The sequence below is a fragment of the Vanellus vanellus genome, assembly GCF_965231255.1.
Source record: "Vanellus vanellus genome assembly, chromosome: 2".
NCBI classification, from domain to species: Eukaryota; Metazoa; Chordata; class Aves; order Charadriiformes; family Charadriidae; genus Vanellus; species Vanellus vanellus.
In genome coordinates this window covers 19,849,590-19,864,534 of record NC_138906.1, presented here as the reverse complement: position 1 = coordinate 19,864,534, position 14,945 = coordinate 19,849,590, and the positions used below count along the sequence as shown (strand labels likewise).

Genomic DNA, 14,945 nt, shown 5'->3' with positions numbered 1-14,945 from the left:
AGGACCAAACTAGCTCTCAGCAGAAAGCCTTCCATCCCCACACTCATTCAGCAGGTCATATTTAATCAAGTGTAGTATCCTTCCTGTACACTCGCTGGTGGATCCATTCCAGTCAATACTCTACAGTTAAAGTTTTCAGTGACACCTCATTTTTTACCCTCCTTGACTCTTCTGCTACTGTTGAATATTCCTTTGTATCTGGTCTGCTTTTTGTCTCTCTGTGTTAGTGTTTATGCAGAGCTATTATTTCCAAAAGCTAAATGTTGAGCACTCTTACCTCGTTCCAAATTTCCTAAGAAAAAGCAGAAACACTACTACAATAATTCTCATGAAACCCCAAACAAATAAATCAATTAAACAACACTTGCATGACTCAGAAAGACAAAGAGATATTCATGCCCACATCAAAGAATGACACAATTGTACTCGCCTCTCTTTTTTATTCTGTTACCTCCTGTTTTCGTTCCAACTTATATTATTGCATGTTTTCCCAGTCTATCCAGATTAGGCAAGAAACATATTTTCAAAGGTACATAATCACCGAAGGATGCAGCTGGGCGCCCACCCCAAGCAGGTGAAATCCCACAAAATTTTCTTGGACGCTTAAGCACCTTTGAAAATCTGCCCCTGAATGTTTCAGAACAAGGGCTTATCTTTCCTGGAAAACAACAAACATTTGTGAGTGTCATTAAAAACTACGAGACTGGCAGGAATTTGGTTAAAAGACACCAGGATAGAATACAATGTAAAAATAGGGTGTAACTGGAGAAAAGCAATCTGAAGAAAAGAGATTGACACTTCTAATAGCTTAGGAAAATGTACTGAGGAAAGGTGCCTCAAGATAACTGTGTTTTCTGGCATTGCTTCCAAAACATCTCAGCTAAATTCCAATGTTTTTCTATGCAAATTCAACAGCTATGAAGGCCTAACATATATCTTCCAGCAAGAGAGCTGTCCCGCGTATAACCTCATGACTTAACAGTGCTGACAAGTGTACAAAGCTTTACTAACAGTAGGACCAATGGATTTTGGAACGTGTGTAGTAATGATTTAACGTAATGACATTTTGCACCATGATTAGAAACGAGATTTTCTTACCATTATCAGAGGCCAATCATGCAGGGCTGAGAGAGACTGGTAGATCACAATACTACAAGTCATTTTTGTTTCTTCTGCGATGGAAAAAAAAGGGAAATCTTTCATGCCACTCCTGAAACAAAGTAAAGGTCAGCCTTTGAATGGTAGCCAAACCTTTTTCTCTCTTAGTATTACAAATAAATTGCTGTACTGCAAACTCCAGTAGTTCGTCAGTAGTTCACTGCTCCGTGCAGCAGTAGAAGGAACAAGGCATGACAGCAAAATATTTAACTAATTAAGTTTCTGCGGATTTGAAACCCCCTTTGTGTTCCAAAACAACCACTGGCAACAGTGAAAAGTTCAGCTGCAGACGCATGTGTGTTCCCGTGGAGGTACAAAGAACCTAAGCACTGGTTTATCGGCATAGAGGAAGGTAGTGTCAGCCAGAGCTTCATAACAGCACAAAGAAGTATCTGAACCACAGCTGACGACCTTCAAGGGGCTTCAGACCCTCACCCAGAACTGATGTCCCCTTTTTCCCTTCTAAAAAATATTGGGTGCTCTCCATCTTTTCCGCAAAATAAAGGACAACATTCCTCCAATACGTTAGCGCTCCCTTCTCTACTTTGGTTATCTTTTTTTCCCTCTCATCATTTATGGAAAGTGCAGAGTATTGCTCTTTCTTAACAAAGAATCGTCCTTTTAACACCACAAAATAATCCCACGGTATCATCTATGGCTTGTGATCAATCTTTTCTAGCTGGCCGCGTGTTGTTGCGGTGTTCCTCCCTGCTCTGAATATCCCTGGCAGAGGCAGCGGTCATTCCCTAGCACTACAGACACCATTAGTGCAGGTACTGAGGTAGCTGTGTGTGGTTGACTTCCCGGAGGAAGAGCATTAAATGAGTAATGGTGAAAGGCGTATGAAATTAGGGTGAAAGCTTTTCTTTTCCCTCCACTTTATTTTCATTTTGTTGAGAGGATGGGTAAAGTACCTGACGCTCCGCTTCTCTCACCTACGAGGTTTCAAACGGGGACCGCTGAAATAAGCATGGAGAGAGGTTGACTCATCCTCTTTAGTTATCTTGTGCTCCCTGGTGAGGACAGCCAGAGCTGACTTTTGGAAGACCGAACTGAGGTAATACATAACTACATTAACTTCCATGTGTACATTTCTCCCTCCAATCTAAGGAGAAAAAGAATTTAAGATACCTTTCACAGTACATTTAGATATTGCATTCATCTCCGACCTTTACACGTAGTCTACCAGAGTTTTGGGGAAACATTTAAAAAGGTAAAAGAAGGGAAAAACATTCCCAAATGTGACAGTTTTACAAAAGGGCAGGGACCCCTCTATCTCTTGCTATGCTACCCTGTAATATTTGTCTTTTGAGATTTTCATTTTTAACTGAAACTGAAAATTAGAGTTTTCTAGGTAGCTAGAATCAATGACAGTCTGCATGTGTAACAAGTTTGATTACAATAGGGGTTTTCACTGCTATTTTATCTGACAAAATCAAAAAGCATATGCAGAGAAGCTGATTTGGCCTTTATCTTCTCCCGTATAAAGAAATATTAAAATTTAAAACTCCAACATTTTTATGGAAATAAATGTTATTCTCACCACAGAGCAATAATGAGGTACTCATAAGTACCTCTCCAAGTTAAGCATTTTACTGTGTTTAAACTCTGATGGTTTGACTCTTTCACAGATCAGAAACTGTTCTGCAGCTGAATATCACACACAGTTAATATTGTATTTTGGAGGGAAATGTTGGAATTTTACATTATAGACATTATTAATAAAACTTTGAGGATTAACATGATATGGTCAGGCAATATAACACTAAGAGTAGGCAATCACAAAAACAGACACTATTTTCTACTTTGCTCAACTATACAAGAATGCAGCAGCTAATTGAATTGAAAAAAATATTTTCATTACAGACCTTTTAGACTATTTAAATTCTATTTTTGAAGCAGAAACAATTAGATATTCAGACCTTATCTGTAGTTTGTAACATGAAATCCTAAATGATATTCAGTTAACATGGTTGCAGGAATTATTCTTCTTACTTTGGCTTTCTCTCCAGAAAATCACTTTCAGATATTTTGGAATTGGACCAGATGTAAGCATGAATGAATTGAATAAAGTCTAAAACCTGATGGCTGCTAAACATATACGTAACTTTAAACCAAATTACTGCCCATGTTAATTTGTGTTCAACAGGTAGGGAAAGGATGCTGATGTTCAGAGCACATGAGAAGAAAAACTGGGATAAAAATGGGTGCCCACCAAATACATAAACACGATGTCCGCAAAAATAGCAGATCGTAAAGAACATCCTCTCTTCTTAGTAACAGATGTTGCTGAACTTATTTTAAAACAACCACGTTGCATTGTAGGTCACAGAGTGCAATCACCACTGAAGAAATGTTTAGTGGCCTTTTAGTTAAAGCAATGGAATCAACACTATTATTGAACCAGGAGACAGCTACAGAAAAAACATGATTTTTTTAAACTACCTGAGCACACCAAAGAAATTAGACCCAATGCTAATCAGACATATATGCATAATTACCTGTTCCCTCTGTTACACTAATGATATTTTGGAATCTGATTATTAAAGTAATTGAAAAATAATTTTTCAGATGGAAATACTTCAAGCAAAGAGTAACGTGGATGGCAGCTCAGACATCTGGACATGCTCAGGTATATAAAGGTACAAAATTCAAATGCAACATTAGAAGAGAAAAACACCTCTTATTCACAGTATAATTGCGCATGCAAATTCACTAGTGAAATCTGTATGGTGCTTTTTCACAATGTTAAAAATATGATGGCAGGAGGAAATAAAATTAATTTGAAGAAACGTTCCAGTTCTTCTTATCTTTTCTATAAATCTGGTCTGTTCTATTAAGTATGTAGATTTTAACAGTCTTAATCTTCCAGTGAAACAGCTTTAACACAGTCTGAATTATGTGCACCTACAGTACTTCATATTTTCACACTAATTTCACACTAATTCACTCGTTCTATTTTTGTTGTTGTTGCTGAAGGCTGATCATCATAGCAAGGCAAATTCGATTGTGACTTTTTAAGAAGTGAGGAAATAAAGGAAATAACCTAACGGATCTTCTGGACTAAGCCTAAACATGTCTGTGTACGCAACGTGCCAATACTACTAAATCAGTAGACATCGGAAACACTAAGAAAAACTTTAACACTCTCATAAAAGAAAAAGAGATGAAACTCTTTTCACCAGCTTCTCCCAGGGGCTCTATGGGTGTGCTTTCTTCTCTAAAACAGATGGAAGCTATTCTATGAGGGAAAGCTTTTCAACAGAAATCTTAAAAAATAAAGGTTAAAAGAGTAAAGAAGAGAGGGCTAAGGCATTTCTCTAGCAATCAAAATAATTCTTTGATCTTCTTCATTCCGTTAACATCATGGACTTTATCCAAATAACAATAGCTTATGAGCCATAGGATACATACATAAAGTATGTTTAGATTACCAGTCAAACACATATTTTTAAGAGCTTTTACAGGATGTGCGAAATACGCTGAAGCAGAAAAATAAACAACTGTGCAACATAACAAGTGTTCTTAATATTTCTTTATTAGTTCAAAGGAACCTGGCACTAATAACAATCTGCCTCTTACAGTTCAGAGCAAAGCTATGGATATACAGCTACTTACTTTCCATCGGCTTCCCTCAGGAAGTTGTTGAAAACAGTTACCTACAGTACAGAATTAAATTTTTCACACTTAATACAGCATGCAAATTAACAAAATTCTTCAAACGTGATGTATAAGGGAAGAAAGGAATCTCTAAGGTCTGCAATATTCATGAGTTAACTGGTTTTCTATGTTTTCCTATGCATTTCTTTCATTTTTTGTACGTTTTCCCCAACATTGTCAGATGTGTATTCTTAAAGATGACAAATCGTTACAAAAAGTCTCAACTCAGACATGCACAAAAATCAAATCATAACTGAATAATTGTCTGACTAGCATTAAACTTTTGTGCTTAATGAGGTTTAATTAAGAATATACGCACAGGAGAACGCTCTGTTAATTTTTTCACTTGTTTGTGTCCTATAGAAGTAAAAAGATACCACGCAGAAATTGAAACCTGCCTGGCATTGTTTTGTCTTGATTAAAATTCAGCACATTAAACAAGTTAGGTTCTATGGCTACATGACATACCAAACCCATGACATCTTCCAACTTCAGATCAACAGTGTCTTGCAAAGTTCATTTTGCACAAGGACTCTAATTCAGCACATTCTGAGAGTTAAAACTTGTGTTTGGAAGAGGCTGTAATGGACTGCCAGAAATGTCTTATCATACAACATACAGCTTCAGCTGAAACTTTTTAATTGTGGAATTAAATCAAAATAATATTTTCAATTTGGCAGCAGCATATACGACCAAGACTAAAGGGATGTGGAAGTCAATAAAATTCTGTAAAACAAACTTCACACACAGAATGGCACTTTCGAATCATCTTATGCAACACAGTGAAGCGCATGGATTGCCATGGGTAGAATGACGGACTGAACGAAGAAAAGATGCATTCACAATGAGACTTGAGGCAGACAAATTATTAGTCAAAAGGCATCTTATGCAGTAATTTTAATGCTTAAAAAAGGTAATAACTTTAAAATCCCTCTACTTCACATTTTAGATAAGAGCTCTCACTTCTGTGAATCTTAATCAGTATCTCTGGAGTAAACCCCTTATTATACTGAGTTGAAAGAAACACAAGTCAATTGAACTGCTCTTCTGGGAGATGCTCAAGGGATTGTAGTCAAATTTCTGCTTCACTGAGCTTACAAATCTTCAGGTGAGGATGTTACTGCTTCAGACTCTGTATTTCGCTTTGCCATGATCATTGATAACACATATGTGCTGAAAAAAATATAACACTGATTTCAACAGTATAGTTGATTACATTATTATTAATAAATTGCTCAGAAATACTTTCACTTGACCAATCCAGTGATCTTGTAATTACCCTTTCCATTCCAGAGACGTGCAATTGAATTTTCATTTCAGTTTCTAGCTACAGCAAGTTTTTCTACTTGCAATTCCCAGCTTTGAGGTCCACCTCAGGAGTACCCCAGGAAGCAAAGAAAGGCAAGGCTTGCGCCTTTTTTTCCATCATTATCTCGTTGAGAAAAGGGGTAGGCAACATAGCAGTACAAGTCCAAACCTATCTGAACTGCAGCTGTGTTTCACTTTTTACTGCCGTCTCTGCACGTACGGGGAATGGTGGACCTGTGAAGTCCCGGGTCACAGAAGATGGAAGTGTAGCAGAGGTATTACTCCTGCTCTTAGAGGAAAGAGATGGGAAGGAATCGTTCACAGCACTGAGCAGTGACTCCTTTGGATTACTTGAGGTTTTGCAGGGAGTTCTACACCCACTGAAAGGATCCCAACCATGACTTTAAGGCCCCAGGGAAGAGGCAAATTATGGGGTATTTAAGAGACCCTGGAAAAGTAAAACAGTGATTTTTTTAACTATTTTTTAAAGAAACTTACGTTTAGATCTCTGAAGTGTTCATTGTAGTCTAAGGCATAACCTACCACAAATAAATCTGGAATTTCAAATCCGTAATCTGTATCGAGACAAATAACAAACACCATCAATACAAGATCAGGGGCAATTATATAGGTCTTAAATTCACGTGTTGGGTCTCTGGCAAGCAAAGTATAGATATACGTAGTCAGTTGAGGTTATGTTACTTTTGACTGTGAGACATTAAGGCCAGCAGTAGCCCTGTACCCAGCTCCCACTCATAGACCGTGACGGGGATATGAATAGTCAGTGCAGAGTAGGAGAGTTGTGTACATTATCAGTGGCACAACGGATATATTGTGGAAGGAAGCCAAAATCAGAGCTCAAAAATTCTGCCTACATTTGGAAGCTCCATCGGTATACGTGTGTGATGACAACTGTCCAGTATCCCATTAATGATGAAAAAAGGTACAATTTTAATTCAAAAGTAACTTTCAGAGATTTATGTATCTTCTTCTGAGAAGAGCAAAAACTATTTTGCATATTATGCAACCAAAACATGTCAAATGCTTCTCAAATTAAAGCCCCAACCCTATGAAGACACACGCACGTGCTTAACAAAGTAAATGCATGCAGTGTAGCTGAATCATACAACTCACAAACTTCAAGCTAAGCATAGGCATATATCTCTTTGAGTGTGAAGGTATGTGCAGTATCAGCACTGTTAGACTCTTTCAAAATTGTTAACTAAGTAACTAGAGAAAAACACAACCTTATGGACACAAAAATAGGCTAGCATAAAAAAATTTACAGGTATTCAAGTAAGGAATTTATTCAATTGTTAAAAATTGTGGGTAATAGACACTTTGGAATCATAAATTCGGGTAAGTGAGCAAATGACGCGGCACTGCCAGTGATTTACAAGAGTGATCTCTGATGTTTTATAAAATTAATCACAGTATGAATAAACAAGGATAAAACTGGTTTCATTTTACAACATATTAAGCTACCCTTCGTGAGGTAATTTTGTTGGGTTTTTTATACGTTTAACAGTAGTGAATCCAGTTGAATATATACTTTAATTTAGTGGATTAAATTCTAAATGTTAAAAATAGCACTGTATAAAAAGTTGTACAACAAAACATTTGGGTCACAGTTCAGATTATGGGGCTAAAACTGCAGGGCCGTGCCCAACATTGAGTAACTTCTGCTCCATAAAGTGTCCCTCTCTCCCACATCCCAAATCAAGACCCTCCATGCTGCCTCCTGGTACTCACCTGCCTACTCTCCTTCTACCCTCCTCCCCAGCTCAGCTGACCAGAGCCTTCTTCAGTAGCAAATACTGGTTGATCTCTTCTAGATGGATCTATGCTTTTCAGTATTTAGCCACATACCTGTTATTGCATCATTTATTCTAATAAGTCTAAAATGACAATAGCTTGGTATACCGGCTTCATCACAGCACCGTACAAGTACCAATAATTCAGACAGAAGCGGTGCTGGTGTGACACAAACAGAGCAGCAGGAAGAAGTTTAAAAAGCCCAGTTTACCTTTTTATTTTTGGGGGGGGGGGGGTGGTGGGATTTAATAATAATATCACTGTTTACCCTTTAAACAATAATACTTTTCAAAAAATAAGAACACGTGTTATTCTGTTATAAAAATGTAAAACTTGTGAATGTCTAGCTTACAATAAAACACCTTTCATGTTCAGATGGAATCCTGCAGCTCCTCCAAAGAGATGCAATGAGGAAGGAAAAAATGGTCTTTCTCTTCTACATAGTTTGTCAGAGACAGAAGATAAAGCACCTTTCATAGATAAAATTAAACCCTTTCTTAACTTCCCTATGAAGTTAGTACAGAAAACAGTATCATCTGCAAAAAACACCAGACTATGAGGAGGCTACGCTTTCCAAGCCACAATTATGCAAATCTTTCCATTGCATCCTGTAGTCCCATTAACAACTGGTATTTTACAATGCTTCTAGCAGTCCATAGAACGATATGAAAGGCAAGTGATAGAACAGTGGTACTGTCATGTACAGATTTTCACAATAACACTTACAATCTGGTCTGTACCCATCAGGCCGAGATGTTCTTTTCACCAACAAACTGTAATTAAAAACAAAATAAACCCCATGTAAATCTAGATATTTACCTGAATAACATGCATAAAACCTATTCCCTTTATCAAAAAACTTCCGAGCCACGTGAATCACTGCTCTCGTTCTGCTTCTCCTCCCGACCAGGTCCTGATGGCAGGGAAGAGATGGGTGTGTTCCCTTTCAAAGTCCATCAGTGCCAGTCTTGAAATGGCCGAAGGGTCATTGCCACTGCAGAACAATACAAAAGCATTTCCTCGCCTTTCCTCCACCCTCCTCCTAGTGACTCAGGCAGCTCCTCTGCAGAGCTCCCCATGCGATACCGCAGCATCGAATTAAAGCAGGATCTTGGAATGCAAAATTCCCCTGGAAAACGTGTTGGGCTAGACTAATTAATTGCTATGTTTTGTGATCGTTTTACTCACCTTGCCACTTTAATCATTTTTGGCTTGCATTTTTCTATGTTATTAAGCAGAACCTTCATTGTCCTTCCAGTTCCAACAATATCCTTACAAAACATGAAAAATAGAATAAGTGAAAAACAAAGGAAAGCTGAAGAGGGGAAATCTGGACAATGAACAGTTCCACCTTCTTATTTTGTGGAAATGATGTATTTTTCCCAGTATATTGTGAACCACATTCCAAAAAGGTTATAACTGAGCTCACAGTCTTTGAAGCAAGCACTTTCTACTCACAAAATAATCAATTAAAGGACTGTCCACTTCCTCTTGAAAATAGCTATGTTTCTGGTACTTGGGATGTAACATGGGACTGGAGATGACTTTACTGGGCACTGCAAGGATGCAGGGATCAGACTTTCCATATTATGCTCAATCATATGCCAGCATGTCTCCATGTCATGGTTAAATCTGCCCTATTTGTTCTTTCCTTAGTCCAGTACAAATGAGTATTCTCCAGAGCTGCTGTACCCAACCTGATCTGAATGAGACCAGTAGATATGCGGCTACAAAACTGACCATGACATGGAGAGCAGCTGTTGATCCCGAACTCTGTGGGTGTGGATTTTTCATTAGCAACACCTTTTCTCTGCTTCCCAGATGTCTAATAGCATTAACAACATTTGTTGTGGATGTTTCTCGTTTCTCTTACAGCAGTTAGCATTAGTAAATACGGAGCTCCTGGCAGCTATTCAGGTAGCCAGCCATCTCTGGCTGATGACTTTTCCCCCCTCCTTTGCTAAAGAAAGACATTCCAACATTTATACATGTCCTTCATTACATTGTCCAGCTCACTTCCCGCACAAGCAGACTGGGCCTGAAATGCCAGTTAGATCCTTACGTGCTCTCTAACCATCCCAGTTGCTTTTCCGACATTTTAGAAGAGAATGACCTACATTAATTAAGAGAGAATTTGCAGCACCAGTGAGGTGACACATTCTTCTCCTCTACAACTAAACACTGTTGATTTACACCAGCAACATATCTGTGATGGGCCCTCCCCAGGGGAGACTGCGGGATGCAATGCTAACGAGCAGCAGTCACGGGGACTGGAGAGAATGACCGACATTCTCAACCAATGTGTGAACAACCCATGTGCAGGGCTATGCTACTATTTCAAAGTCGTGCAACTGAGAAGTGCGGGGCATCATTGCAGTTGATTCATTGTCCTCCAAGGAACAGAACAACTTGCAGAACAGGAGTTGATGAAACCATAGAAAGAACGAATCGAATGACGCAGAAAGACAGACTTCTGGGTATCACAAGGCAGAGAACCAATTAGAGCAGCAGCAATGTAGTTTCATCCGTCATGCAATTGCAAAAAGACTTGAGAGGTTATTAAGCAAATCAGCCTTTCTCCCTCTTCACCACCTTCCAGTTAGCTGGGAGATAAACACAGACGGGTTTTAGAAACTGAATACACAATCACGACTCGACTATGTGACTTTATCTAAGTGCAATATGACATAAGCACCCAACTTACCTCCACAATTAGAACATTCTGAAAGAAACAAACAAAAAGAAACACAATTACACAACATTCACAGACCAAAAGAAACAAATGTTTGAAAAAGCAAAATGAAGATAGATAGGTCCATCTGCATACGTACAACATGGTAGAACACAAGGAGTTTCCTGATACGTTTTTGTGCCCTGAAAAAAAGCCAGCCATAAGACCAAGCCCTGGAGTGAGGGGCTACGACTTTATTCCGCTCTGTCTAGATTATCCTCATTATGCAAGAACAGATGTAGCTTCAGAAAATAAAATTAGATGGAAGAAATCCAAATGGCATGAGCTTCACTTCATTCCAGTGGGTCTAGCCGTGTACTACAGTGTACCCTATAGTTCACTAAAATACTATCTCCAATGTTAATATGAGATTACATCAATAATATTCTTACTCTGAAATAAATGCTCTTCCTCTCTCCCCCCAGCCCCCAGAAACCTCACAGTAAAGGATTACGGGCCAAGTTGTACCACCCGTTCTCATGCTGTGAAGCACCCTTTCTCTTCAAATACTGCTGCTGAGATCAGTAGTATTACTTGAAGAGAAGGGGAGCGGTCCAGTGAAGTGCAGTGATGTCAAGCCTCATGACAGCATGATCACACAGGCTGATCTTTTTGCTGAAATGGTTCATCACAGTTCCACGAATCACAATATCTAAGGTGACTTCTTTTCTTCTATTAAAAGCAATAATAAGAAGAAATGTCCTTATTAGAAGAAATAAAAATCTATTTATTAGTGGTAATTATCATATACATGTACAAAAGGATGGACTCTTACAGTCTTGCATTAGGACCTACTTTCTGAAGTGAAAACTGCAATAGCAAGAGGAAAGTTATTTCACAAGTACCTGTATCTATGTATCTATCTACACATCTTACATGCATGTGCACTTTGTACGTCCCACAAAACCTTGAGACAGATAGTTTCATATCCACACAGTATTCACCAGACCAGCTTACATTCCACTGCCTTTCTATCAGGCTTGCTGGCTTTGCTGCATACATAACACGGAGGCTGTCGAACCTCCTTTTCCATCACAGAATCCCAAGGCTGAAGGTTCTGAGAAAGACTCAAACACCACAGAGGAGGAGTGTGTGAAGGGAGTGTGCTCACAAACAGCACACCTTTCACAGTTTTATTAACTGATATGTAAATCTTTTTTTAAATCTTGACAACAGAAATAATATATTAATACAGATTATCCATATTTATATTCATACTGCAGTTCCTCCTAACAATCACAGTGCTTGGCAGGGCGACATAGCATGCTTCAGGCATCAATCACTGCAGAAACATGTTACCATACACTGTATTATACCTGGATGCTTCTGAAATGGCAAAACACTTGGCAAAGGTGTGGAGGGAACTCCCGGTAGTAGTTCAGCAGATGTCAGCAATGGAGATAGCACTCAAGAAAGCCACTAATTTAGACTGAGCTCCAGTGGAATGTGTATTAATCTTGAGGGTGGCTCCTTTTTGGTGTTTTCATAACAGGTTTCACTGGTGGTTATCCTGCTTGGCACTCCTGACTTTCAACCTCTCAGCTGCTGACACAAACAACTCTAGATCTAAAAGACCTAGTCCTGTGGAGGTAAAAAGTCAAAGGCCTCTTAGGAACAAAAGTCCAAAGACACCTCACCTCTAGAAATTTCTTCCTTAAAGAAAGAATGGAAGTATATCAGTCCTCCAGATAAGACGAAGAGGTAAAAAGCATGTTCAGGAGAATCTTATCACAGGTATGCAGGGACACATTTTCTTGAAGGAAGCCATTTGGATCCAAAAAGGGTTTGGCTCTCATCTGGCTTCCTGGATGAAGTCATAAGTAGGAAAAACACTTCCAAAGACTAGCCCAGGACACCTGGGTCTGAGGCATAAGCAAATCACTTGATTCAGGCAGTGGACACCTGAAGATTACATGCAGGAGTAATGGTTTATCCATCCCCCAGGGAACTTGCACAGCTGGTGATATATGTAAATATTTATGTGTGTATATATGCATAAACACATACACATATATAAAATATCGGGAGAGAGCAGAAGAGTTGACAAGGAAAAAACCTCACTAGAACTAAAGATGGAGCTCCTTTAGTACCAGCAAATGGTCCAGGATGACTGCGAGTGGCACCTGGTAAGAGAGGCTGACCTGACATCAGCCTGACATCCTGACCCGTGCATCTCTTGCTACTCTTCATTCTGTTGATAAGAACTTTCCTCCCAAAGGAAAAGCACAGATCTTCTAGTGACAAGACCTATCCAGCAGCAATGGCATGAGATGGGACATACCAAAACCGACATGGCAGAGGGCTGCCACGTCCTGCATTGGCAGACTGTCAGGGTGCAGCAAAGGCTTGTTGATCCCTGAGTTAAGGGCAGCCATGAGCTGAGGGCAATAATCCAGGCCGCAGTGCAGGGGCCTCACCAGCCAGGGCCCAGCCCCACAGTGCCCCAGCGAGGCAGGCGGGCGGACCTGAGACCTGTTCAACCAAGAGTGCATATCATCAGGTGAGTTCATGGTGACGAGGCAGATCTGAGGTCAAGCCACAGGTTGGGATCGGGTCCAGTGAGAGTAACCATGATCAAACACAGCCCACTGATGTCCAGGCAGGTCCATAGTGATGAGACAGGTCGGAGGTTAAACTGGGAAGACAGTCTGTGAGTTAGGGTCTGGATCAACGTCTATAGTAATGTACAGCCATGGTTGCAGCTGAGCTGAAGATCGGTACCCAGCTCAGGCATAGACTAAAAGCCCAGGATTGAGCTGAACTGAACCCACAGGTGTGGGTTGAGGCAACAAGTGACAGAGGTGGTGGCCATAAAGGCCTATTTGTGCACACAGGGCTGTGACAGATGGAGGGAAAAGCATAGTCCTGGGACACTTTGTTGACAGACAAATATGTTTCTTTGCTACCACAGCTGCTTCAGCTATCCTATCATGAGCAATAATAGGGATTCTCTTGCTTACTCGCAAGTGGAAATCATAAAATTAGACAGAATGAGGGCACAGCAGCCTCCCTGGCCATGGAATTGGGATTAAACTAATATGGAGGAGCAGACCTTACTAATCAACTTGTGAGAAAAAAATCATAGACTTTAATAGAAAATGGGGCTCAGAAGACCATGAAAGATCATCAAGATTATTCTGTTGGCTCGAAGAATCAACTTAAAACTATCCCTCACAGATATCTGATTTATCTGTTCTTGAACATGATGGGGACTTCAGAACTTCCTCAGGCAATGTGTCTCAGGGCCGCATTATCTAAGAGCCAAAATACAGTTAGAAAACTTCTCTTGCTATTTGACCTGAACTTGCTTTGCAGTGGACATAGAAAAAGCTCTATTTTCTTCTCTTTTTAACTTTTGTATTTGAAGACAGATGTATTTCCTCAGTTTCCTCTTCTTTATATTTAACAACACTTATTTATTCAACATTTTCTCACAAGTTATATGTTCTAGCTTTCTGACCATTCTTTTGCTCTCCTCTGGAACCTGTCCGGTTGGTCAGAACCCTTCTTCAGTCGTGCCACCCCCAAACCAGAGAGAAGACTTTATGAGTGTTGAGAAGAACAAAAGAACCACTTTGTATGCTTTACAAATAATCTTCCTTTCTATGTATTCCAGTATAACAGTTCCATCTTTTATAAAGATACACTGTTGTCTCATGTGCAACTTGTGATCCACCTGTCATCTCCAGTTCAGAACTGTTGCTTAGTCAGTCTCCCTTACTTGCGTTTATACAAAAGATTACTTCTATATCAATAGAGAAGTTAGTATTCATCTTTATTGTTATTACATGTCATTCTTTGAACCACATTCTTAAAATAATTTCGTAAGATCATAATACTATCTTGTAGTATTTTTCCACATGGTATCACTAGCATTAAATGCTAATCCTGTCTTTTAAATCATGAATTAAATATTGTATAGCCCCTGGAGAACATGCTTTAATGCATCCAGCCTGACAGTGAAGCATAATTAACTGTTTCTTGAGAACAGTTTTCCAACCAGTTATAAATGTGTCTGATTGATAGAAATTTAATCTTGTCTACATTTTCTTATCACAAATGACTCATATGAAGGAAAGAAGATTAACATGGATGCAGACATGCATGAAGGGTTTATCTGGCCACAAGAGTGATAGTCATCTGCACATGACTTCAGCTGAAGTGTAAGATCCCATATTCATTCACTAACTTGAGAAGGAAGGATATTGGTGTGATCAGCATTCTGTTATTTGTGCCTCTTCTCCTCAGAGTCAAGGGGTCCAGCAGTTACAAA

General features: G+C 39.3%; 1 protein-coding gene across 2 annotated transcripts in view; it reads right to left on the bottom strand.

Annotated features, from left to right (window-relative positions):
• Positions 1–5,928: 5,928 nt before the first annotated feature.
• The window catches only part of PRTFDC1 (phosphoribosyl transferase domain containing 1), a 45,626-nt gene continuing 36,609 nt past the window's right edge, over positions 5,929–14,945 (bottom strand). For both annotated transcript variants that reach the window (XM_082498854.1, XM_082498855.1), the window contains 5 exons: positions 10,646–10,663; positions 9,130–9,212; positions 8,668–8,714; positions 6,625–6,701; positions 5,929–5,991 (listed from right to left, as the gene is read on the bottom strand). In XM_082498854.1, the coding sequence (XP_082354980.1) occupies positions 5,944–5,991; positions 6,625–6,701; positions 8,668–8,714; positions 9,130–9,212; positions 10,646–10,663 (273 nt within the window). In that variant the 3' untranslated portion in view covers positions 5,929–5,943. The remainder of the gene's footprint in view (positions 5,992–6,624; positions 6,702–8,667; positions 8,715–9,129; positions 9,213–10,645; positions 10,664–14,945) is intronic.